At 51.1% G+C, this 26094-nt stretch overlaps 1 protein-coding gene across 2 annotated transcripts; it reads left to right on the top strand.

Annotated features, from left to right (window-relative positions):
* Positions 1–3097: 3097 nt before the first annotated feature.
* TMEM114 (transmembrane protein 114) lies at positions 3098–15130 on the top strand (the record flags this gene model as incomplete). 2 transcript variants are annotated; one of them, XM_082671272.1, is made up of 4 exons in its annotated part: positions 3098–3317; positions 3576–3656; positions 13620–13757; positions 14898–15130. In XM_082671272.1, 4 exons carry the CDS (start codon positions 3098–3100, stop codon positions 15128–15130), a joined length of 672 nt encoding a protein of 223 aa, XP_082527398.1. The 2 variants fall into 2 exon arrangements, with proteins under 2 accessions (XP_082527398.1, XP_082527399.1); XM_082671273.1 differs by lacking the exon at positions 13620–13757.
* Between the last annotated feature and the right edge of the window lie 10964 nt (positions 15131–26094).

Here is a 26094-nt window from a genome sequence, read left to right on the forward strand (position 1 = left end):
CCTTATGCAGACGAGAGATGTGGGACCTAGTGAAGGAAAATGCATGTGCTGGGTGGAGGGCCACCATCCACCCTGCCATTACCCCTTCTCTTGGTTCTGGTCATAGCACCTTGGTTTTCCTTTGGGGAGCCAGCTATGTTTGCCACATAAAAGACAGGACACTCAGTTAAAATTGAACTTCAGATTAACAACAACAATAACAATTTAAAAAGTATAAGTGTATCCCAAATATTGCATGGAACATATTTATACTAAAATCGTATTATTTATTTGAAATTCAAATTTAACCAGGCACACTGTGCTTTTATTTGGTACATCTGGCAGCCTTGACACTGCTTAAACTCAAATGGTTAGGATGGGACCAATTCACCCTGCCTTGGTTCCAGGAGCAGGCAGGCCATCCAGGCTTGGCCAATCAGAGCTTTCTATCCCTATCACTCATAGAGATTGGTTCAGAGATGGGGATATGGGCTTTGATTCTGGAAATGTGACTTGCACCACTGAGAAAGAGATTTGTTCTTTTTGTTGGGGTTGCTAAGCAGTGAAAGGTAGCTCCTGGGGTCCAACAAATGAGAGTCTGAATAAGAATGAGGCCAAGAGAGGAAAAACACTTGAGAGATGGAGAGAAAGGGAGAGAGAAGAGATTAAACCTTAAAGACATTATTAGGGGTCCTGGGACCAGCCTTATTGAATTTTACCTTCATGTAGGCTCCCTAATGTAGATGGAACAGTGGAGGACTGCTTGGATGATGATGCAATGGAAGATAACAGTAATAAGGTGATGGAGTTGAAGGCAAAACCATCAGTGGGGATGGTAATGGGAGAGATCAATCTTAATCAAGACGGTGGTTGAAGGGGTGATGCAGTAGAATGTGTGTAACATCAAGGGGAGGATGTGTTCTCGCTGATGATGGCTCTGTTCAGTGTGTTGCTGCTGCTGCTAATGGAGGTGAGGATGCCAATGATGAAGATTAAGATGGTGGTGGTAAGAGAGAATAAAGCAACAAGGAAAAGAATGGTTCTCAGCCTTAGTCTATCCCCAAGTCCTATCAATTCTACCCCTCTCAATTAAAAAAAAAAATCTATTTACTTCCCTCCCTCCTCACTGCTGCCACCACCGTAGCCTAGGCATCCAAGCATCTCTTGCTGCTTCTACTTCTATGTTGCTTCTAACTGGCTTCCTCACTTCCTTTCCTGTTTCCTTACAGTCTCTGTTCCACACTAAAGCCGATACGGAGAGTGAGATTTTAAAAATGTAAATTACAGCATTTCACTACTCTTCTCAAAACTGGTCAGAAGCCTAGACTAGAAACCAAACTCTTTACTGTGACCCCAGGACATGCATGGCCTGGCCCCAACCTATTCCTCCAGTCTCATTTCCCTCTACCTACTCCTCTCTCACTATGTTCCAGCCTGATTACTCTTGGAGTTTCTCTAAAATGTACCAAACCCTTTGTATAAGCCATCCCCTAGGCGTGAAGTGCCTTTATATTCTTTGTGTCTCATCCTCCATGTCACTTCCTGGATTCCGAATCCCAGTGAGACCTCCCCTCTTTTACTTTCTCTCAGAGTACCCTGTTCAAAGCAAGCTTTGTTGAAGGATTCTCTCCCCAATTCATCAAATTTTGGGAGTTGGCACAATATTTCCTTAAGAACGTGTCACAGGAGCGCCAAGATTTTGGTCTCTCAGCCATAAACGGCAGCCTCCAGGGGCCTTTGGTAGCTGCAGCCCCTGAGGCTGGTCATCTCCAGCTTCTAGAAGCGTCTTCTATTTATCCCGGTGTGCCATGCAAGTATGATTTTTTTCCTCTGCATTCCTGGCTTTGAAAAAGCTGGGAAGCCTACACCACACACTTCTTAAGGGTAGGGGCTGTGTTTGGATTGTTTATGGCTATATTTTTAATATAAACTGTAGTGTCTGCCACATCGTAGGCACTCAAGAATCTTTCTTGAAATAATGAAAGGTTTCATGGTGGTGAAAAATGTGGTGGAATTGATAAGGGTGATGGTGATGATAAAGAAGAGGATGGTGATGATAGAAGAAAAGAACGGTGATGGTGATGATGGTGGTGGTGCTGGTGGTGCTGGCGGTAGTGGTGATGGTGGTGCTGGTGGTGGTGGTGCTGGTGGTGGTGCTGGTGGTGGCAGTGATGTTGATGAAGACTTTGGTGGTAGAGATGATGGACTCAGAAGACGTGGCCCATTGCTTTAAAGAACTTAAAATTTTTTAAAAAAATTTTATATTGGGCAATAGTTGATTTACAATGTTGTGTTAGTTTCAGGTGCACAGCAAAGTGATTCGATTATACATATACATGTGTCTATTCTTTTTCAAATTCTTTCCGCATTTAGCTTATTACAGAATATTGAGCAGAGTTCCCTGTGCTATACAGTAGGACCTTGCTGGTAATCTGTTAAAGAGCTTTTATAAAAAAGAACCTGATCTGTCTTTTTCCTCTGTAGCCAGCCTAGAAAAATCAACTGAAGGTGGATTTTGGAGGAAGGGTGGTTGAAGCTGGAGCGAGAGGCTATTGAAGATTACCTGCAAACCCGACAGCCGTTGCCCGTCCTTCTTGCTCCCCCAGTTTGCGGGAAGGCCGCCCTCCCTCCCCCACCCCACCCAGCCCTTCTCACAGTGCAGGTCACCTGGGCGCTGTGAGCAGAGGAGGGAGCGGTGGGAAGGGCGGCAGAGGGAAGACTCCTGGCGCACCCGGAGGGAAGTGGGAAGTTGAGTCGGTGGTGCGAGGAGAGGAGCCGGGCTTGGGGAGGAAAGGCAGAGGCAGGGCGTAGTGGCGAATGGCTGGGGGTTCGTGGAGAGCGCGGGAGGGGGTAGGAGGGAGAAGGGTCGGGGGCAAGTGAGGAGTGGGGGTGAGGGGCTGCGCTAGGGCTGGGAGTGTTGACTGAGGTGGGGTTTGGCTGGTATGGGGTTTGAGGGAGGAGTCGGGGCAGGTCCCAGGGCGCAGGTGAGGGGCTGAGGGGCGGAGCCAGGGTCGGAGGGAGGGATCGAGGTCCGGAGGCCGGCTCTCCGGCTCCGAGCTCAGGGACGCGGGAGGCGGCGCGGGGGGCTGCGGGCGGCGCGTGGGGTCCCGGCTCGGCGATGCAGGTGCACCTGGGAGCGCTGGCCGGCGCGGCGGCGCTGACCGGGGCGCTCAGCTTTGTGCTCCTGGCGGCCGCCATCGGCACGGACTTCTGGTACATCATTGACACAGAGCGGCTGCAGCGGAGCGGCCCGGGGGCGCGGGACCCGGCAGGGGCCTCCAACCGCAGCCAGCTCGAACCTCTGAGCTCGCACTCCGGCCTCTGGCGGACCTGCCGGGGTAAGGACGTACCCGGGTACCCGGGGCGGTGGCCGCCACCGCCGCCCCTGCGCGGCGCCGGGCTCGCCCGGGACTTGTTGCTTGGAGCGCATCCACCCCCCAAGCCCCGGGGCGCGAAACGCGGTATCTGGGGTCGGAAGGGCAGGTGGGCAGGGCTTCTGGGGCTGCCTTCGCAGTTCCGAGAGGCGCCGGGGCGAAGCCTCGGTCCGGGGTCCGAACCCCGGGGCCCCCGCCCACCGAGTCCTCTGCCCCATCCAGTCCAGAGCCCGTGCGCGCCGCTGATGAACCCCTTCTGGCAGGAGAACGTGACCTTCAGCGACTCGAGCCGACAACTTCTCAGTGAGTCCGGGGAGTGTGGGATGGGGGAGGACCCGGGGCTGGACACCAGTTTGGGAGCTTTTGTCCAAACAGCAGGCGAGGTGGGGTGGGGGGCGTTGGCGCTGCGTTGGAGAGGGCGGTCGGGGCGGCCTTTGGCACCGGCGGGAGAGGGGAACGCGGGTAGGAGCAGGAACCGGGTCCACTTGCTCCACCCGTAACGTGTGGTTGAGGATTCATTCAACAAACGTTGGCTGAAGGCTTTCTGTGCGCCAGGCACCGTGCTGCTGCCGAAGGCCCAGGCCAGGCGCTCAGGGGGCGCACAGACTAGCTGGTGAGACCGAGGTGGAAGTGCGCAGTTACATTTCAGAGTGACAAGCAGCACGAGGGAGGGTGGCTGGGAGCCCGAAGAGACACCTAAACCAGCCCGGGGAGCTGACAGTCACAACCCCTTGTCAGCCTTCTCTGCATCCTCGGTGTTGAGAACAAGCGCTTGGCAGTAGGAGGGATGCAGTAAATATTTGTTGAATGATTCAAGAGAAGCAACCAGGAGGCAGAGGACGGCTCCCTGTCGCCAGGGACCATGTGTCTGTTGTTCCTGGCTGATTTCCCAGTGCCTGGCACGGTGATTGGAACTCTGGAAAGGTGGGAGGATAGAATTTGAGAAAGCAAACGGGCTGAATAAACAGTGGAGGAAGGAGGGAAGTCAAAGTCATAGTTCGATTCACTGAGGCTCGCAGCTGGCCAGACATGGAGCTGAACGCTCTCCATCTGTGTCCTCATTTCATCTCCACAGCCTCCCTATGAAGTTCTTTGTCATCTCTGTCTTAATCTTTATTTTTCCAAAGAGTAAACTGAGGCCCAGAGAGGTACCACAGAAAGGACACGATGAGGAAATGAGGACTGAGTTCCATAGACCTTGAAAAGTATGCGCAACTTTTGATAGACTTACTGAGTGAGGCTTGGGGATGTGACTCTTAGAATGAAGACAAGTCCCTAGCATGGCCCACAAGGGCTGCCAGGGTCCCTCTCCAACTCCACTCTCCCCTTTGCTCTTTCCTCTCTGGCTATGCTGGCCTTGGTCCAGTTCCTGGAGGGGTGCTCAGTTTCCTCCTGCCACAGGAACTTTGCACATGCCATTGCCTCCAATTGGAGTCTCCCTGCTCCCATCCTTCCAGCTTGACTTGGTCAGCTCCTACTCGTGCTACAGGTTGTGTGGCATTTTTTTCGACCCTGAGCTCCATGAGGGCAGGGACCACGTCTTTCTTGCTACTGCTGGATTCCCTGTGTTTAGCACAGAGCCTGGTATAGAGTAGCCCATGAGCCAAGGTTTGCTGAGCAGGCATGAGAGTGAATGCAAACTCTATTATTTAGAGGTAGAACTCAATCCAAATTTGTTGAATGACTGAATGAGTATATGAATGAACCAGACTCTTTCTCTAAAGTCCAGTGGTGGGCTGGAAAATATTTAACAATTGGCTGTCTGCGGGAGGGGAGAGTCTTGATTTGTGGCATTTGCCAATCTCTGTGGTGTAAATATTCCCACTGTGGTCAGTTTCAGGCTGTCAACATGATGTCAACTGGCTCCTCATACTGCTGAAAACTTAACAGCTGACCCTGTGATATAATCCAGCTCCAGCACACCACTGAATGAAGTTCCGTTGAAGGAGATATCCCCTAGATGCTTGGAATATGAGGGGGGTGGAGGAAAGGAAGTGGTCTCACGAACTCTGTCCTCAGCCCCAAGCTGTGCTAGGAGGAACTTTGGGTGTTCTCAGAGCATATCAAGAGTAATCAAGAATTCCTGTTCAATAACTCCTGTGTTGGCTAACAGGCTTCTGAATGTAGTGCTGTGGTCCACAGAGAAGGCTGGAGAAGGTAGCAAGGAGATGGTGTATCAAGCTACTACAGCCTTAAAACAAAGCTGGTGTCTCTTTGGACTTTAAAATTGTTCCTGTGCAGCTTATTTTATTTATTTTTTATTTATTATTATTATTATTTTATTTATTTTTGGCCGTGTCGGGTCTTCGTTGCTGCGCATGGGCTTTCTCTAGTTGCGGCGAGCGGGGGCTACTCTTTGCTGCAGTGCGTGGGCTTCTCATTGCGGTGGCTTCTCTTGTTGTGGAGCATGGGCTCTAGGCACAAGGGCTTCAGTAGGTGTGGCGTGCGGGCTCAGCAGTTGTGGCATGCGGGCTCAGTAGTTGTGGCGCACGGGCTTGGTTGCTCCGCGGCATGTGGGATCTTCCCGGACCAGGGCTCTAACCCGTGTCCCCTGCATTGGCAGGCAGATTCTTAACCACTGAGCCACCAGGGAAGTCCCCCCAGCCTCTTTTAGGTGCAGTCACATCTATGGCCCTTTGCTGGGCTGGGTGCTGGCATTCAGCCTGCTTATCACATCAGTGAGTAAACTGGATGGCTAACCACAGTCACCACTGGTCTGGTCTCTTCATGAAACTTGATAACGAACCAACCGTGTGTTGTCCAGGGTTTTGAGAAACAGGCAAAACTCACATCCACAGTCTGTTCATCTGTTCCCTTGGCCCTAGGTCTAACCCCCTGCTTCACCACCAACTAGGCACGTGGCTTTGGGCAAATTTCTTACCTCTCCGAGCCTCAGTTCCCCCATGGGCAAAATGAAGATAACTGTCATGTCTCCTCATAAGGCTAATTCAAGGATGAAGCGGGAGAGCGTGTTTAAAGAGCCTCATGCAGTGTCCGGCTCCTTTAAGTCTGCCATAAGTGTTAGCTGCTCTTACTACCATTGTATCATCACAGAGAGGAGGCTGCGCGTCAGACCTCGTGCTCACTGCAAATCACCCCCAGAGAGAGCTTTTTCACAGACTCTCTTTATCCCCAGAAAGAGTTTTGAATGTTGTCCAAGTTCTTTTATTATATGAAGACGTTTCATTCCCTTTATGCAGAGCCCATAGAGGAGAGAGGCCAGGTGACAAGCAGCGTGTTCTGTGAGTCAGCCTCCTAGACAAATCCCCGTGGGGGTGTATGGGAAGAACCATTGGTTTTCCCTCCAAGAAAATCCAAGCAGGTAGCCTACTTCAGTACCCAATAAAAATCCACCTTGCTTGGATGTTTTATCTTCCTGATTAGCTCTGGGGATGTCATGGGTTTGGTTCCCTGGCTAGGGACTGGAATTTGTTTTGGTGGCGGGGGGGTCTTCAAATTCAGCACAGTTTACATAAAAGAGCCACAGTCTAGAACCAACCAGGCTAGCTGTATCAGCCAGGAGTCTTTTGATGGTAAGTGACGGAAACGCAAATCATACTAGTTGAAACAGAAAAGGAATTCCTGGTCCACGAAACTGAAAAGCTCAAGCCCCCTGGGATCCAGAGCTAAACTCGATTTCTTTTTCTCCTCTCTGGGCTTTGCTTCTGTTTGGGTTCTGCTTTCAACTAAATCCTCTCCAGAATCAGCAACCTAAGCAGAAGGAGCCTGTTGCCCAGTCATTCTGCAAAACCTCCAGGTAGGTCTCTGACTGGACTAGATTGGATCATGTGCCCAGGTCTGAGCCAGTCAGTGTGGCCGAAGGGAAGGAATGTGCTGATTGGCTGAGCTGAGTCATGTGCCTCTCCCAGCAGGATGTGGGGGGTGGGGTCAGCCACATCATAGATAAGGGCCCTCCTTCCTCCCAGCGGTGTGACCTCTGGCCAGCCACCTCCTTCCATAAATGGGCTGTTTTATAAACAGCAAGGTCCTACTGTATAGCACAGGGAACTATATTCAATATCCTGTGGATGGAAAAGAATATGAAAAAGAATGTGTATATATGTATGACTGAGTCACTCTGCTGTGCAGCAGTAGTTAACACAACATTGTCATTCAACTATACTTCAATAAAATAATAAATTGAGAAAATAACTGGGCTGTTTTGAGATGAAATGAGATCACAGAAGGAAAGCATCCAGCGTAGGGTATCACCCAAAGCAGGAGGTCAGTTATTGTCTCCTCCTTCTGCTCTAAGTCATATTGTCTCCCTGAACCTCAGGCTTCTCATCTGTAAAATGGAGCTAATCATTGCAAATGCCTTTGCTTAGTGCTGGGGATAAAACATGATGAGACAGGTGGGGTCCTTGCCACATAGGCTAAGTGTCTAGTGCAGGAGACAGATAATAAACACACGGACCAGTGAATAAATTAACATAAAATGGCTTCAAATAGTAGTAGGTATAACAAAGGAAATAAAACAGGGGCATGTAATAAAAGGAGGTGGGGACCACTTTCAGTGGAGTGGTTGAAGGGCAATAAAAATAACAGTCAATGATTACAGAACAGGTGCTGTGTGCCAGACCCTGTCCTGAGGTCTTTACGTGTTTAACCCATTTAATCTTCACAACAGACCCACGAGGCAGGTACTGTTATTATACTCCTCACTTTTCAAATGAGGAAACCGAGGCACAGAGAGGTTAGGTAAGTTACCAAAGTTTGCACGGTAACTGGTTGATCTGGGATTTGAACCCAGGCAGTTTCTATTCTTTTAGAATGATGCTACGTCGAGGGTAATTCCAGTATAACGTGAGTGTGCCAAGACCGGAGGCCACGACAGACCAGGGGAAAAGTTCCCAGCCTGTTTCTTGGGTTCAGAGTTCTGCTATCCTCCACTGCCTACAGTAGGAACTCAACACGTGAGAACTAAGATTACCATGTAGAATTAATAACACTAATAATGTTGACAGGTCATTTTTTTCCATCAAGAGCAAATACGTACCAGGTGCAAGAGATCTTTTCGACTCAGAAGTGCTTTGCTGCAAAGGAAAAGCAAACCCAGAAAAATGCCAAGTCGTTCACGCCAAGGATAACTGTGTGAATGATTCATTATTGCACTGTTCAGAGAATAGCTCGATGGGAAAAGCAGCCTTGCAGAATGCTTGCGAGGTCAGGAAGCCCCGGGGTGGTTAGCGAAGTAACAGTCCTTCTCTTAAAGAGAGCAGAGAAGTATTATTCTCCAGAAACATCAGAAGCTCTGGCGAAAGAAGGAAGTCTCAGGAACCATTTCCCAAAGGGGAAGGTGTCACTATCTTTATTTTCAAACCTTGTCAGTATGACTTGGAGACTCCAAGAAATGCTCAGAGATATTCAGTCCTGTTATGCCTGGTAAGGAAGTGGATTTTTAAAATTTTTGTAAATTTTCGAGTCTATTGTCATCAGAACATAGCTTCCTTGAGGACAGGGCTGCATGTTAGTTATCTTCCTGATCTCCAACATTATTAGTATTATTAACTCTAGACGGTAATCTTAGCTCTCACGTCTTGAGCTCCTACTGTAAACACTGTAGTGGATTGAAAGGTATCACCGCCCCCCCACAAAAGATGTGTCCACATCCTAACCCTCGGTACCTGTGAATGGGACCTCATTTGGGAAAAGTAACTTCGCAGGTGTAATTGAGTTAAGGCTCTCGAGATGAGATCATTGTGGATTAACCTAAATCCTGTGACGAGTGTCCTGGTAAAAAAAAAGGAGAATCACAGAGGAGAGAAAAGAAGGTCATAGGAAGATGAAGGTGGACGGAGGGATGCTGCCACGAGCCAAGGAATGCCAAGGATTGCCGGCAACTGCCAGAAGCTGGAAGAGTCAAGGAAGGATCCTCCCCTGGAGTCTCTGAAGGGAGCGCGGTCCTGCTGACACCTTGATTTTGGACTTAGGGCCTCCAGAACCGTGAGAGAATAAATTCCTCCTGCTATTAAGACACCTAGTTTGTAGTAATTTGTTATGTCAGCTCTAGGAAATTAAAACAACGATCTCATCTATAGAAGTGCACCCCCCTCGCTGCCCACCCTGTTTTTCTGCATCATCACACTCATGTCCTTTGTGACACTTGGTCTGTAATTATCCCCTTTATTTCCTACTAGTCTGTCTCCTGTACTGGACTGTGGTCTCCATGAGGGCAGAGACCTTGTCCCCTGCAGCAGCCCCAGGCTCTATGGGGCCCATAGACGTTTGTTTCTGAGTGAGATGTGACTGGAGGTGGGGACATTTCCAAGTAGAACATAACCCAGAATCAATATTTATGTCCCCAGACAGCAGTCCTGAAAATCAGAAAATAAAAAATACCAAGGCACATACCAAAAAAATATATATATACTAAACCAAATTTCAGCAGGAGATCTTACAGCTTTCCCAGTTGGTGTCCTGTTCTTGCACAGACATTTAATTGCACATGGACGCGAACTCAGCAGCAGCCTTGTCTGGGGACCTCACACGTGGGACTGCTGGGCCAAACCAGCTCCGGGAAACCTCATTACTTTCTAAATAAGAAATGATTTCATTTCTCAGCCATCATCTGGAGGCAATGCCATGCAGGAGACAGAGCTTACAGAACCAGGTTTTCACACCAGCTGTTGTGCTTCCTTTCCCAAAGTTTTTCCTTTAGAAAGAAAGGAAAGAAAGAAGGAAGGAAGGAAGGAAGGAAGGAAGGGAGGGAGCGAGGGAGGGAGGGAAGGAAGGAGGGAAGGAGGAAGGACTACAGGTCCCGCCCCCTGGAATCACATTTTATCGTGTGACAGCCCCGGAAAGGAAATCAGCTTTGTTTCCTCGACTTGCCAAGGCTGGTGGCATTTAGGGTCCTGAAGACAAAGTGATTTGATCACAGTGGAAGTCCGACTGAGTGATTATCTTCATCATCTTTATTGTTGGCAGGGTTATGGTTTATTTAATACTTGCTCTATGGAACTCTCCATTTTCTCCACACACATTGTTCTTATGATAACACCATGAGCTGCACGTTATGACCTCCATTTCATGGATGTGAAAATGGGGTTCTGAGGATTAAGTGACTCACAAAAGACAAGCAATTTGGGGTCAGAGGAGCGGGGGATGGATGCTGGTGGCACTTTTCTGAGTCGTTCTTTCTCTGGCCTCCCCCTATTCTCTCCTGCTCATCCCCCCACCTGTCACTCTTCTCCAGCAGAGAATGCTTCCAGTGGCTGGGAAGGATATGAACTCCTGCATCCTTGCTGGCTTTGCTCCCTGCTGAGCCCTGGAACCTGGCAGGTGCTGGATACACACTTGTTGACTATCGCCTCCGTCCTCTGGTGAAGCCGCATTCCTTCACGTCTTAGCTGCAGCTCAGCCCCTGTGAAATTTTCTCAAACACCCTGGCTGAGTTGGGTCCCACTCTGTCTGCTCTCTGTTCCAACCTTCATAATAATGGTACCATATTGACACCCACCCAGATCTCCCACTGAACTCTGCTCTACTGTAAACCACTGCTTGTGGCATCTCTGCTTGGAGTCCAGCAGGCATCTCACCCTTGACAAGTCCTGGTATCCACCGCAGCCCACTCTGCCTCCCCCATCTTTCCCATCTTGGCAGATGGCAACTCATCCATCCCGTGGCTCAGGCCCTAAATCTCAGTGTCACCTTGCCCCTCTCTTTTTCTCCTACTCTCATCAAAGTGGTTGCTTGTTTTACCTTCAAAATATACCTGGGACCTGACCACTTCTCACCACCCCACTGCTTCCATCCAGGTCCAGGGTTATTGCAGTAGCCACCCCATGGTCTTCCTGCTTCCAGCTGGGTCCCTGTACTGTTTTCTCGGCCAGCTGAGAAGTTACCGCAAGCTCGGTGGCTTAAAGCAACAGGAATTTATCGTCTCAAGTTCTGGAGGTCAGAAGTCCAAAATCAAGGTGTCAGCAGGATTGGTCCTTCTGGAGGTTCTGGGGGAGAATCCATTCCAGCCCTCACTCCTGGCTTCTGGGGGCTGCCGTCCCTCCCGGGTGGTCCTTGGCTTGTAGAAGCATTACTCTGATCTCCATCTCTGTTTTCACCTCATCTTCTCCTCTGTATTTCCCCCCCTTTCTCTTATAAAGTCAAAGAAGATATACAGATTGCCAACAGAGACATGAAAGTATGCTCAACGTCACCAATATTAGAGAAATGCAAATCAAAACTACAATGAGGTATCACCTCACACCAGTCAGAATGGCCATCATCAAAACATCTACAAACGCTGAATGCTGGAGAGGGTGTGAAGAAAAAGGAACCCTCTTGCACTGTCGGTGGGAATGTAAATTGATACAGCCACTGTGGAGAACAGTATGGAGCTTCCTTAAAAAACTAAAAATAGAACTACCATACGATCCAGCAATCCCACTACTGGGTATATACCCTGAGAAAACAAAAATTCAAAAAGAGTCATGTACCACAATGTTCATTGCAGCTCTATTTACAATAGCCAGGACATGGAAGCAACCTAAGTGACAATCGACAGATGAATGGATAAAGAAGATGTGGCACATATATACAATGGAATATTATTCAGCCATAAAAAGAAACGAAATTGAGTTATTTGTAGTGAGGTGGATGGACCTAGAGACTGTCATACAGAGTGAAGTAAGTCAGAAAGAGAAAAACAAGTACCATATGCTAACACATATATATGGAATCTAAAAACAATAAAAAAGGTTCTGAAGAACCTAGGGGCAGAACAGGAATAAAGACACAGACCTAGAGAATGGACTTGAGGACATGGGGAGGGGGAAGGGTAAGCTGGGACGAAGTGAGAGAGTGGCATGGACATATATACACTACCAAATGTAAAATAGCTAGCTAGTGGGAAGCAGCCGCATAGCACAGGGAGATCAGCTCGGTGCTTTGTGACCACCTGGAGGGGTGGGATAGGGAGGGTGGGAAGGAGGGAGATGCAAGAGGGAAGAGATATGGGGATATATGTATACGTATAGCTGATTCACTCTGTTATACAGCAGAAACTAACACACCATTGTAAAGCAATTATACTTCAATATAGATGTTTAAATAAATAAATAAATAAATAAATAAATAAAGTCATTGGGTCTCACCCGAGATGAGCTCATCTGGAGACCCTGGACTTCCTTACATCGGCAACGACTCTTGTCCCTAATGAGGTCACATTCACAGTTTCCTGCAGGATGTGAACTTGGGAGCCGCCTTTCAACCCACTACGCCCTCTGCTGTCCACTCTCAATATAGTGGCCAGAGCGACCTTTAGAAACTGAAGCTAAATTCTAGTTTCTTCCGCCCCAAACTGTCTGGTGGCCTCCATCTCATTCAGAGAGAAGTTCAAAATCTTCCCGATGGCTCAGGAGCCCCACGTGAGCTGCTGTTAACTCTGCCTTCCTCCTGCACTGCCTTCCCCTCCCTGACTCCCCGCTGCCCTCGCCGGCTTTTGCCAGCCTCAGCCGCACCGGGCACACGCCCTCCCATCTCAGACTCCGCCCCCGCCCCTCCCTGCGGCCCCTCCCTTCCGGCCCTTGCGCAGCTGCCTCCCTCGCCTTCTTCAGGTCTTTGCTCCAATGTCACTTCTTGAGTGGAGCCACTGCTCCGGCCCCTCCTCTGCTTTATTCACGCCCCGCCCCAGGAGTTTGTCACCATCTCTCAACTTTGTCACTTATTTGTTCACTTGCTTGAATCCACACAGCCCGACGAGGGCAGGAGTCCTGGTGGATTTGCCGCTGAAGCTGCTGTGCCGGGGACAGAGCCTGGCACAAAGCATGCACTCAATACACGTGCTGAGTGAAGAAGCGAATGAACAAGAATAATACTTCCCTCGCAGGGTGTGTGAGAATTACTTGAGCTGATACTCATACAGCACAAAGTCTGGCATAGCTGAGCCTCGATAACTGTTGCTATTAATAATATTATTATCATTATTATTATTATTTTTTGCGGTACGCGGGCCTCTCAGTGTTGTGGCCTCTCCCGTTGTGGAGCACAGGCTCCGGACGCGCAGGCTCAGCGGCCATGGCTCATGGGCCTAGCCGCTCCGCGGCATGTGGGATCTTCCCGGGCCGGGGCACGAACCCGTGTCCCCTGCATCGGCAGGTGGACTCTCAACCACTGCGCCACCAGGGAAGCCCTACCATCATTATTATAAGCAGCAGTGGTGTTGATTTCTTCCCCCAGCGTTTGGGTGCTGGCCCACAGGAGGTGCTCAGTGAATGTCTGTTGATTAACAGAAGGATGTTAGTAACCTGCTGTCCTCCTGTCTCCCCTAAGCCATGCATGGGACGTTTGTGATTCTGCTGCCCCTCAGCCTCATCCTGATGGTTTTTGGGGGGATGACAGGGTTTCTGAGCTTCCTCCTGCGAGCCTCCCTCCTTCTCCTGCTCACGGGGACCCTCTTCCTCTTTGGAGGTAGGTGCCCACCCTGTACGGGGCCCGGGTTCCAGGAGGGGCTGTGCCCGATCCCCCAGAAGGGAAGGGTTGGGGGGGGGGTCCCATCGCTTCTGGGACTTGCTTCCCCCTCCTGTGATCTCCTAGCTGGAAGGGATCAGTAGCTCCCCACCCAGGGTCCCTGGGTCTGTGTTCCCAAGAGAGAAGCATAGGGGTGAGAGCAGATTCTGAGAATGGCTTTGATTATTTCACAGAAGAAGCGTGTTATGAGAGCGTCAGTGTTAGGGCCATGGGCTGGAGGGAGACCCTCACTCTGGCCACCCTCAGTCTTTCATGTGCACCTGCCATCCTGACAGGCGTTGCTTTGATTGATTAAAACCAAACTCACAGCTGGTTGTTTTATGGCCTCCCTGCTTCTGGTGCATTTGAAATGGACCTTAAAAAAGAACCAAGAACAGTAATGACACACACACACAGAATCCATGGAGGGAAATAAAGAAAAGTAATGCCTGGAGATGAGAATACGGTGAGGCTCTGATCCCCTCAACCCACCTGCTATTATTATTAATATTGGCATTAATAGTTTGCCCAGTGACTAATTCTCCAAACAGCACCTTCCAGGGGAACTCTCCTGATGGAGAAATTCTCTAATTTGCCACGAAACAGGCAACGAGCACTTGGCGTGTGGCAGGTGCCAATGTGGAGCTGAGATGTTCATTTAAATTAATAAAAGTTTAAAGAGCCGTGTGGGGCCAGTGGCTATGGGACTGGACAGTGCGTTCTAATAACGTATGCATGGAGCACTGCCGTGTGCAGGGTGCTGCTCTGGGGGCTGGGCATCCAGGGTGGACCCTCTGGAGCTCACATTGGGGCAGACAGGCATTGGTTAAGTCGTTTCACAAACAAATTCTGACCTGGGAAGTGATGGAGGGCCATGTGATGCTGTGAAACCCCACGGTGGGTTGGACTGGCTTGTGGGCGGGGGTGGGGGGGGTCCAGGAATCGCCAGGAGCTGAGATGCGGGGATGGGCAGGAGTTACCAGTGGCAGGAAGGGAGGGGAAGGGAGGAGGGAGCACACTGGGCAGAGGGACCGGCAGTGGGAAGGAGGGGCAGGGCCCGGGGATGGGGGTCTGATCTGCTCTCCTTTGCAACCCCTTCAGCCTTGGTGACCCTCGCGGGCATCAGCGTCTACATCGCGTATTCAGCCGCCGCCTTCCGGGAGGCGCTGTTTCTCCTGGAGGAGAAGGCCCTGCTGGACCAGGTGGACATCCGCTTCGGCTGGTCCCTGGCCCTGGGCTGGATCAGCTTCATCGCCGAGCTCCTCACCGGGGCGGCCTTCCTGGCAGCAGCCCGCCTGCTCAGCCTGAGATGGAGGCAGGACCAGGCCATCTGAGCCCCGATGCCTGGTCGTGGTGGAAGGGAGGGGCTTGGCGTGGGGGCCTCATGGACCCATCTCGGTGGGCTGCGGCTTCCTCTTCCTCAAAGGCCACCACCTGAGAGCCGCTGTGGACCGGGCTCCAGCCCTGGCTGCTATCTGAGTGCTGCCTGGCACGGTGTGTGCTCTGTCTAGGCACGTATGTCTCGTGTGGGCTGGAGGAGGCTGAGTGCCAAACCCATGAAAAAGCAAAAGCACCTCCTTCATCATGTACAGAACTTACTGATTGCAACCTCCGTGAGTCTCCTCTGGCTTCACTTCATCCTCACTCCTGCCCTTTGGATGGGTTTCTCTTCTTTGTTAAAGAAACGGAGGACCAGAGAGGTTAGGTAAGTGTTGCAAAAACACACAGCAAGCTAGAGGCATGTTCTCCTTTATCACAGCTTTTCTGAGCAGGTTCATGCCGGCTGGCTGCGACGTGGATCCTGTGTGTGGAGGATGCTGCGTCTCAGACACCGGGCTTCATGCTTCCCGCGACCTGGAACCAGGCACGAGGCACCGTGGGAAATTGGAGGGCAGGCGGCAGAGATCTGGGCTTCGCAGCAACCATGAGGTGGACGTGTCCTCCCTGACCCCAGCCGGGCTCGTGCTCACCTGGTCTAGAGTCCTGAGCCTCAAGCAGAAAAGGCTCAGTTAATGCAATGATTCTCCGTGGTCAGCGACTCGCTTTTGAAACAACACAGAGTCATCCCAGAGACGAAAGCCCCTTTTGGACGTTCAGGCGGTCAGTGGTCCCATTCATGTGTCACTTCACAGGTGCCAGGAGGTCCTCATGGGAGGAGAGGAAGGGTCAGCAAGCCACAATCAGCAGGAAGGGCAAGAAGCAAACTTGTGATGCCCAAGAAGCGCTCATTGGCAAGCTCACCGCGGAGAGAATTACCCGCACTCACACTTAATGGGAAACAGTGATCCTCCAAACACAACGAGCATCTCCTGGACCGTCGGCTTTGCAGTTAGCCTTCATTCCAAACTCTACATGTGAGCTCAGGACACCCCGAGCCTGTGATAGAAATAGTTTCCACATCAAAGTGTTGATGGAGCCCAGTTCCCAGGTGTAACATCCAAGGCCAGTGAGATTTAAACACACTGGGAAACACATAACCAGTGTCATGTGCTAAGTCCTCTGACATCCCCTGAATAAGGCCTATGCCTGGGCATCAGCAGATCTCAACCCTAATACCCCACTGCAGTCACCCGGGGAATTTAAAAAATGCCCAGGTGTCACTTCAGGCCATGAAATCACGGTCTCTGGGGTTGGGGGCCCAAGCACCGTTAGCTTCCAGAACTGCTCCGGTTTTTCCCGAAGTACAGCCTGGGTTGAGATGAGCACCAGACTGGCTTAGAACCCGGACAGATGCCTGTGTGTAACTTTATAAAACACAGGTGGGGTTTCCTGTGGTGATGGTCTCAGCTCCATAAGAGGCTGCATTTGGGGGAACGACAACAATAAAAACCTCAAGAAGGAGAGTGGCCTGGCATCTGGTTCATACTGGCGCATCTCAAATTCATGGAGATCTTATGAAAATGCAGCCTCTGATTCGGTAGGTCGGGTGCGGGGCTGGCGATCCTGCATCTCTAACCAGCTTTGATTGGGAGGATTTACACAGCGTAAACACACGCGGTCTCCTTGAAAGCAGCAGGGGTTGTGGCTCGCTTCTGCACTAGCATGGGAGGTCTGTACTATCACAGGCCGGGTCCTGGTGACATATTGCAGCCCTTCTTCTCTGAAACAATGACACCCCATAGCAGTTGTGTGGCCAGAGGAAGATGTTTTCTTGGCGTGGCTACAGCGAGTCTGGGTGAGGGGGTGCACCTATCTCCTCAGCCCTGTTGGTATTGAGAAGACTTGGCTCCTTTGGGGTGAAAATCACTCCAGTTTTGATACAGGGTGTTTATCGTGTGGGGTGGAGCTTTGGTCTAGAATATGGAGTTGAAAGTTTCCCACAGAGTTGGTCAATTGATAGGGTGATCTTTGGGGACTAATCGTAACACTTTGTCCCTCCCCCAGAAAATTCCATCCCTCTTTTATCCTGATATTTCGGCCCATGGGGATGGTGGCCCCAAGGTGGCTGCATGTCCAAATCCACCTGGCCAGAGTCTCTGAGTCCGTGGGGCTGGGTGGGGTCCCACAGTTCACAGTTCTCACCGGTTCCCAGGTGGTGCAGATGCTCCTGGTCTGGGATCACCCTTTGTATCACACTGACCTGGGAGTTTGTTAAGTGGCAGGGCTGGCTGTCACCTTCCTGCATCTTAGAATCATGAGGGCATCTTAAAACCCCTGATTCCGGGGCTGAATCCCTGCTCTGATCACCTCTAGGGAGGGAGTCCAGGCACCGATAATTTTCAAGGCCTCTTCAGATGATTCCAACATCAGCTAAGGTTTGGAACCTGTTCCTGTAAGATGCTGCGTCATGAGATGTGGGGAGGGATTGGGGAACCTCAGGTTTAAGCAACTGCCCGAGGGGCTTCCCTGGTGGTCCAGTGGTAAAGAATTGGCCTTCCAATGCAGGGACGCGGGTTAGATCCCTGGTCGGGGAACTAACATTCCACATGCCACGGAGCAACTAAGCCCACACGCCACAACTACTGAGCTCGCGTGCCTCAACTAGAGAGCCTGTGTGCCGCAAATGATAGAGCCCACGTGCTCTGGAGCCCACGTGCCACAACCAAAGAGAGAAAACCAGCACGCCACAACTAGAGAGAAGCCTGCAAGCCACAATGAAAGATCCCGTGTACCACAACTAAGACCTGATGCAGCCCAAAAATAAATTAAAAAATAAATACAATAAATTCAAAAAAAAAGGAAAGAAAAGAAACTGCCCGGGCAGGGCTGATGGCAAGAGGTTTGGGGACCACTGGTGTGGACCATGAGAACACCATTATCAACTGCATGATCTCATCATCCTCACCATGACCTCACCCCACCATGACACCCTTACTCTCACCATGACATCTCCTGACCATGACATCCTCCTCCTGACCATGACATCATTACTTGAACTATGACATCCTCCTCCTCATCATAACATGACCATCGCCATGATGTCATCATCCTCAGCATGGCATGACATCATCACAGCTGAAACCCATTGAGTCATCCCTTACCTGCATTGCTCAACGAGCTCATCAATCAATCAGTCGTTCAACAAACCCCCGAGGACAGGCCATTTCATGGCAGGAACTAGGGGCAGTGACCCACCAGAGCAAGCCCTTGCTCTCTGAGCGGCCACATGGTTGAGGAGAGACTGGCAGGTGAGACATGGTTGTTGGTGATGACTGGAGGTAAGCGAGGCAGGGTACAGGTCAGGGAACTGAGGCACAGGTGGACTAAATTAAGGAGAGAAAGGGTACAACTAGGACTGAAATTCAGATCTGCCTGATTCCAAGATGATTTCCTTTCCACTTCTGCCGACCCTGTCTGCTCTTGGGTTCAGGATGTTGCTGCTGCTTCTCTTTCGCTCTAGTTCGGAAAAGCGCAAACTGAGTGGATGGCTCACAAAGTCCCATTGCACCGCGTGAACGTGGTTGCAAAACCAGTTTCTAGGCTGAGGAAAGAAAATTTTTTTCACAAAGCGAGAGCAACCGTGCTAGTGAGAGAGCGGTCTTTGCTGCCACCTGCTGGTCACATGGTGGAACTGAGGCTGGACTTGACATTCCAATCAGTCCAGGGACATTTGTTTTCAGCTTCCTGAGTGCCCAGCAGTGGGTTAAATACTGCAGGGCAGGGTGTCTCAACTGGGGAGATTCACCGCTCCCTCTCCACCTGGGGCTTTTGGGAATGTCTGGAGACATTTTTGGTTGTCATTACTGGGGACGAGTGCTACTGGCATCTGGTTGGTGGAGGCCAGGGGTGCTGCTCAACTCCCACAGTGCACAGGATGCTCCCACCACAAAGAACCGTCTAGTCCTTCATGTCAAAGTGCCAAAGGTGAAAAACCCTGCTAGGGGAACGAAAGGAATAATAACAAGAGAAAGCATGTGTGTTCTAAAGGAACTGACAACACGGCTGAAAAGAATCTCATTCATTAAATAAATATTTACCAAACACCTGTTATGTGTCAAGAACTGTTCTGGGGGGTCTGAGGACACGTCAATGGGGATGACTGACAAAATCCCTGCAGTTACATGGAAACAGATGGTACACGCATGAACCAATAGTACCCATGAGAAATTCACATAGTGAAGAAAACAGGGCTGTGAGCTGGAGGGTGGCTGGGAGGTGCTACTCTAGGAAGGAGAGTCAGGGAGGGCTTCTTGGAAGAGGTGGCATTGTGCTGAGACTCAAGTGAGGAACCTACCAGGTGGGGAAACAGAGGACCAGGCAGGTGGCAGCAAGTGCAAAGTACCTGAGGTGGGAACAAGCTTATGTGTTTTAGGGAAAGAAGGAAGGAGCATCGAGGGAGAGTGATAGACGTTAGAGGGGTGATGAGGAGGCAGAAGATGTGGGCTGGAGAGTGCCCGTGGTCCAGGGTAAGGAGGTGCTGATGATTAAGCTGGGTTTAGGATTCTACTCTATACTATTCTATTCTATTCTATTCTTCTATTCCATCCCATCCCATTCATTCCTGCTTTGGGAGCAATGGGACACCTCCAGAGATGGTGCAGAGATGCATCGGCTTCAAGACAGCGGTTCTCAACCCAGGCATCATTCAGGGGCTTTAAAATAAAATCAAACTTCTAACAACTGAACCTAAAGGAATCAAAACCTCAAAAGTGGGCCCAGGCACTGGTATTTTTAAAAAGTTCCCCAGGTGACTGTGCTGTGCAGGGGTGGTGTGAGAACAACTACTGAAGCTCCTTTGGTCTGGTGAGTGGAGAGCAGATGGCAGGGAGGGGCTTCTCCCATCACCCAGGTGAGATGAAAGAGTTTGGACTGGGGGAGGCGTGGCTTGGATTCAGGGGGGGTTTGGGGGTTCAGGGGAGGCGACTTTTGCTCATAAAAAGGTAAATAGGACAAGAAGAAGGGTAAGTAGGTGCCTCCCCTTTGCGGCGGAAGCTCGGCCCAGACCTGTGTCCTCAAGTCCAGACCTGGCTGGATGGCCCATGGAACTGTCCCACTGCCCCCTCGGAGAGGACCCTGCCTGGCAGTGAAGGTTCATTCATTCACTCATCCATTCATTCCCCTCATTTACTCACACACTCGTCCACCCTCCAACCATCCATCCGCGGATTTGTTCGTAATTTATATATTCATGTACCCATCCACTCATCTCTTCATTCATTTCTTCACTCACTTATACACTCATTCATTCATTTGTCATTCATTCATTCACTACTTCATACATTTGTCCATTAATTGATTCATTCGCTCATCCATCCATCCATCACCCATCCATCACTCATTCATTCATTCATGCCTTCACTCATTCACGCATTTATCACTCCATTCACTCATTCATTTAACAACTATTACTTACTGGATGTCTGATGTGCCAGGTGCTGTTTGGAGTACTGGGAATTTAGCCATGAACAAAAGCGACAAAAACCCCTGTCATCATGGAGCTGACATTTGTGTGTGTGTGTCTGTGTGTGTGTGACATACAGACAATAAACATGATGGGTAAAACATAGGGTAAGTCACCTGGGAAGAGGTTCTATAAAGACGTGGAGGAGGGGCAGGGATGGGTGCGTGGGGAGCGTGACCTTGGCAGTGACCACAGTGTCCCATGGAGCTGGTCCTCTGCTGAGCAGGACTGAAGAACCAGTAATTGATTCATCAATTCATGAGTGTTTCCTGGGCCCCTCTTGTAGGGTCTGGAAGGGGAGTCTCCCTGGAGGCTGGACACATGGGTTGAGTGAAGACCTGGCCTCGGTCTCCCCAAGCTGACCTCGGTGCCTTTTCCTGGAGATGAGCCTCAGGGCTGATAGGATCCTGGCTGTGGTGAGGGGAAGAGACCAGGGGAGACAGGAGCTCGCAGAGCAGGCACTGTTGCCCCATTTTGCAGATAAGGAGACTGAGGCCCCCAGGCTCCTCATCTGCAGAATGGGGACTTGATGCTGCAGGTGAGACAACCAGGACACAGACCCTGGCTTCAGGGCTTCAGGGCTTCAGCGTGGTCACTTGTTTCCCATCCTCTGACATCTTGGGCTGCTCCCTTGAGAGTCAGAGGCCTGGATTTCCTTTATAGCCAAAAAGGGAGCAACCCATGGCCTTTGCTTATCCCGTCAGTGAATTTCCATTTGTCATTTTCCAGCACATGATACCCAAGGGCAGGGACGCTGATATGAGGCCTCTGTGAACACTGAGGAAGATGCACAACCTCTGCCTGTTCCAACAGCCGCCTGAACTTTCCCAAATATTTGGGTCCCCGCTGGAGTGTCTGGAGGATGGGGGAAGGGAGAGAGAGCGAGAGAGAAGGACAGAATAACAGATGGACCCACACCCACACCCACACACACGAGAGGCCCAGAGAAACATATCAACAACAGTAAAAGAGATAAAGACAGAGGTGCAGACAGAGACGAGTGGACTGAAGTCAGAGGAAGACAGAGAGGAAGGAGCTGCGTCCAGAGAAAGAAGAGAGAGAGACAGGAAGAGACCCAGGGAGGTTCAGAAAAAGGCGGAAAGAAGGGCAGAGAATCTGAGAGAGGAACAGAGAGTGAAACGGACAATGAAAAACCAGAGACACATATACCTGGAGAAAACCATAGTTTAGAAAGACACATGCACCCCAATGTTCATAGCAGCACTATTCACAATAGCCAGGACATGGAAGCAACCGAAATGTCCATCAACAGAGGAATGGATAAAGAAGATGTGGTACGTTTATTCAACGGAATACTACTCAGCCATAAAAAGGAACAATTGTGCCATTTGCAGAGACGTGGATGGACCAGAGTGAAGTAAGTCAGAAAGAGAAAACCAAACGTCGCATAATATCACTTATATGTGGAATTGAGAAAAATGGTACAGATGAACTTATTTGCAAAGCAGAAATAGAGACACAGATGTAGAGAACAAATGTATGGCTACCAAGGGGGGAGGGGGGTGGGATGAACTGGGAGAAGGGATTGACATATATACACTACTATGTATAAAACAGATAACCAGTGAAAACCTACTGTATAGCACAAGGAACTCAGTGCTCTGTGGTGACCTAAACGGGAAGGAAATCCAAAAAAGTGGGGATATATGTATACGAATGACTGATTTACTTTGCTGTACAGCAGAAAGTAACAACGTTGTAAAGGAACTATACTCCAATAAAAATTAAAATTAAGAAAAACACAAGAAAAAAAACCGAATGCAAAGGAATCAGGGTGCAGGAGAGACCCTCAGATCGAGGGGGTGGGTGACACAAAGGGGACTGTGAGCTTGTTCCAGGCTGGCAGGCAACGGGGGTCTGGGGGCGGGGCGTGTTGGGCAGCCCCCAGGGCAGCGCAGACTCCCAGCCCTCCTTTCACCTACGACCCTGGAGCCCCTGCTTCCTCCCTGCCCCTCGGGGGAAGGGGACGGTCACCTGGCTCTCCGGAGGTTCCCTATCTGGGATTTGCGGGCCTCTTGGGATGCAGGGACTACAGTATGGGGGAGGGGGACGGAAGGAGGAGAAAGACTGGGATGAGAAGGCGCAGAGAAGCAAAGAGCATTTATTATGCACCTACTACACACCAGGCGCTCCTCACCCGTGCCATGGGGTTCGATTCTTGCAGCATCCCTAGGAGGCCAGCGCCACGGGCCCTGGGCTGAGGCTGGGAACACCCGCGGCTGCACAGTCCTCCGCGCAGTCAGGGTTCAAAGCCAGCGTCATCCACGCCGAACTTCTGATCTTTGCACTGTGCGTTGCCACCCGCATCTCACCTCTTCTATGATTCTCTTGGGTGGGGGCGTAAATTTTATTCTGCATCTTGTTACAATCAGCCGTGGGTGCCGTGGGTCTTTTCAGAGGCTGCAGACAGAACCCGGCTTTGCAAGCACTTTGCCCTCTCCTTCCGCTCGGCCCGCCTGCAGGGGGACCCCGGCAGGGTCAGGCCCCAGGAGGAAGGTGTTTCTCCAAGGTGTCTGGGAAGGGAAGATGCTCGTCCCAGTCTCTCACCATCACGGCTGCCCAAACCTCTGCCCTGGAGGCTATGAGACCCTTCCCCAGCAGGGGCTCCGAGACCCCCAGGATCACACCTTGGCCCAGCTGAGACTGGGGAGTGGTGCAAAATCGAGGCGGAGAGGTCTGAGGAAGGCGGGGAACAGACGGATGCACCTCTTCCTGCTCAGGGTTGTGACTTTGGGGACGTTCCTGTCTCGCTCTGGGCCTCAGTCTTCTTGTCTGTAAAATGGGCCCACGGATGGTCCTCCCCAAGCCCGTTTCATCCAACTAAATCCCGCACATGTCTCCTGAGAGCCTTTCTGTGCCAAGTCCTCTGCCAGGTACTGGGGACGCACCAGTGAGCAAAACTGCTTGTCACCAGGTCCCATGAAATATCAGGTGTGGATGTGATTTTTGGGTCTAGGAAGTCCCTCCTAGGGGAATGGCATCCCCTGTCCTGCAGGCTGTCTGGTGGCACAGCTATCCCACCACCCTCTCTCAAATGCAGGGGCCCAGCCCAGGGGACAAGAGACTCTGTAAGTGGGGCTGAGGCTGGCACGCAGGAAGTGTGGTTCAGGGAGACGTAGGCGGGTGGGCTCAGGCAGCCGTGCTCCAGGGCACTCGCTCTTCTGCCTCCCAGACGTGTGCCTTGGGAAAGCTCCTTCTCCTGCTTGAGCCCCAATTTCTCACCTACCCTGCAGGTGTGAGCTTGTCACGGTAGGACTGACAGATGGAGAGGGAGGACATCACCTCACTGCTGCTCAGCTGTCCCCGATTGTCCCCAGGAGGCGTCTCCCCTGTGCGCAGCCACGAGTGATCTGCTTTGGCTTCTTCTGGAAGCCTCCCGGGAACACCATTTAGGGTGGGTCACCCGGCGCGCATGCCTTTCTTACACCTGGGAGCACTTTAGAGTTTCCCAAGCTCCTGGCTCCCATCTGACCCTTGCCGCTGTCCTGCAAGGAGGGGGCGTCCACCGTGGTTCCCACCGAGGGACGCTCCTGCAGAGGCTCGGTGAGGCCAAGGATGCGTCCAAGGTCATGGGCCAGGACCAAGACCCAAACCCAGTGTTCTGATCACTGAGCTGAGCTGTGTGCTTCTGCCTCCTCATCCACCATCCTTGGGGTCTGAGGACCTCCTGGTGGCCCCTAGTGTGGTCATGGCACCAGATGCTGCTGCACCTGAGGATTCCTGCCCTTTCATCAGCAACCGCAGTAAGTTGCTAGTATTGCAACCGCAGGGCGGGGGGACCTCTCCCTGCTGGGAGGACATGCGGGTTCTCTCAGTACATCGGCATTTGTTCCATGTTCATTTCTATTTCCTCGGTTAGAAATGCTTCATTTAACGGAATGGTCGGAGCCCCAGAGGAGGAACGAGGCTGTGATGACTAATGAAATATTTATGCGCTGGGAGAGCTGACTCCCCCATCCCGTCTCCTTGCTTCTTTGTGGGGTTTGCTCCCTCCTGCACCCCTCTGGGTTGTGGAGTCCTTGCCTGGAAGCAGCAGCCTCGGGGAGCCCGAGAGGTGAGCTGAGGCCTCACCTGTAATTCCCGGAACCAGCTGTTTGTTTTTCTCTTTGCCTGGGACTGGGTCCTGAATCTGCACCACGGAACGAGCTGGTGTCAGACCTGGATGGTCTGATATGTGCATCTGACCTTCACTTTTTACCCACGAGGCCCTTTGAGGTGAGGTGTGTGCTAAGCGTGCTGTACTTGCCTACCTAAACGTGGGCCTGCTGTGGGTTCAAGGCTATACTCCGAAAGATACTGGAGTCGTGATTCCAGTACCTGGGACCTTAATGGGAAAGAGGATCTCTGGACCTCCCTGGTGGTCCAGTGGCTGAGACTCTGTGCTCCCAGTGTGGGGGGCCTGGGTTCGATCCATGGTCGGGGAACTAGATCCCACACGCCTGCCGCAACTAAGACCCGGTGCAGCTAAATAAATAAATATTAAAAAAAAAAGAAAGAAAGAGGGTCTTTGCAGATGTAATTAGTTAAATTAAGATGAGATCACACTGGATTAGGGTGGACTCTAGACCCAACGACTGGTGTCTTTATAAGAAGGCCATTGGAAGACACAGACACACAGAGAGGAGGCCAGTAAGTCAGAGGCATAGAATGGGGCAGTGCTGCCGTAGCCGAGGGACATCTGGAGCCTCCAGAAACTAGAAGAGGCGGGAAGATCCTACCCTGGAGCCTTCAGAGTGAGCATGACCCTCCCGATACCTTGCTCTTGGACTTCCGGCCTCTAGAACGTGGAGAGAATAAATTTCTGTTGTTTTTAGCTGCCCGGTTTGGGGTACTTTGTCATGGCGGTCCTGGGAGATTAATACAGGCACGGTAACAGGATGGTTTTAAACCTCAGAATAATAACCACAGCTACAGTATCAAGTGCTTACCACCTGCTGAGTACACTTTATCTTCTTCAGTCTTAAGATACCTGTGAGGCAGGTGCTGTGATTACCTCTTCCACAATGAGGAGACTGGGGCTTAGGGAGGGGAGATAACTGCGCAAGCTGCACCCCTGGTAAGAGGTGGGGGGGGGGAATGGGTGGAGGCTGACTGACTGGCATCTGTGCTCTTGGGCACCACCCCTGCCTGTCTCCTTTGTTGCTTCATAACAAGTCACCAGAAAAGCAGCGGCTAAAACCAGCAAGGATCATTTTTTATCCTTTGTCGTCTTTGAGGGCCGGGAATTCAGAAAGTGCTCAGCCGCTGGTTCTGGTTTGGTCTCTCTCATGCAGGGACTGGAATTGGAGCAACAGGGGGTACAGCCAAGCAGGCTGAGCACTCCTCTGTGTCTCCTCAAAGCCTTTCCATACATCTTGAGACAGGCTGGGACCCGGGACCTGGGACCCTTTGCGGCAGGGCTTGCACCTGCACAAAGTTGTCCTTGAGCAAGAATAT

The sequence above is a fragment of the Grampus griseus genome (genome assembly GCF_964374135.1).
Source record: "Grampus griseus genome assembly, chromosome: 14".
Classification (NCBI taxonomy): Eukaryota; Metazoa; Chordata; class Mammalia; order Artiodactyla; family Delphinidae; genus Grampus; species Grampus griseus.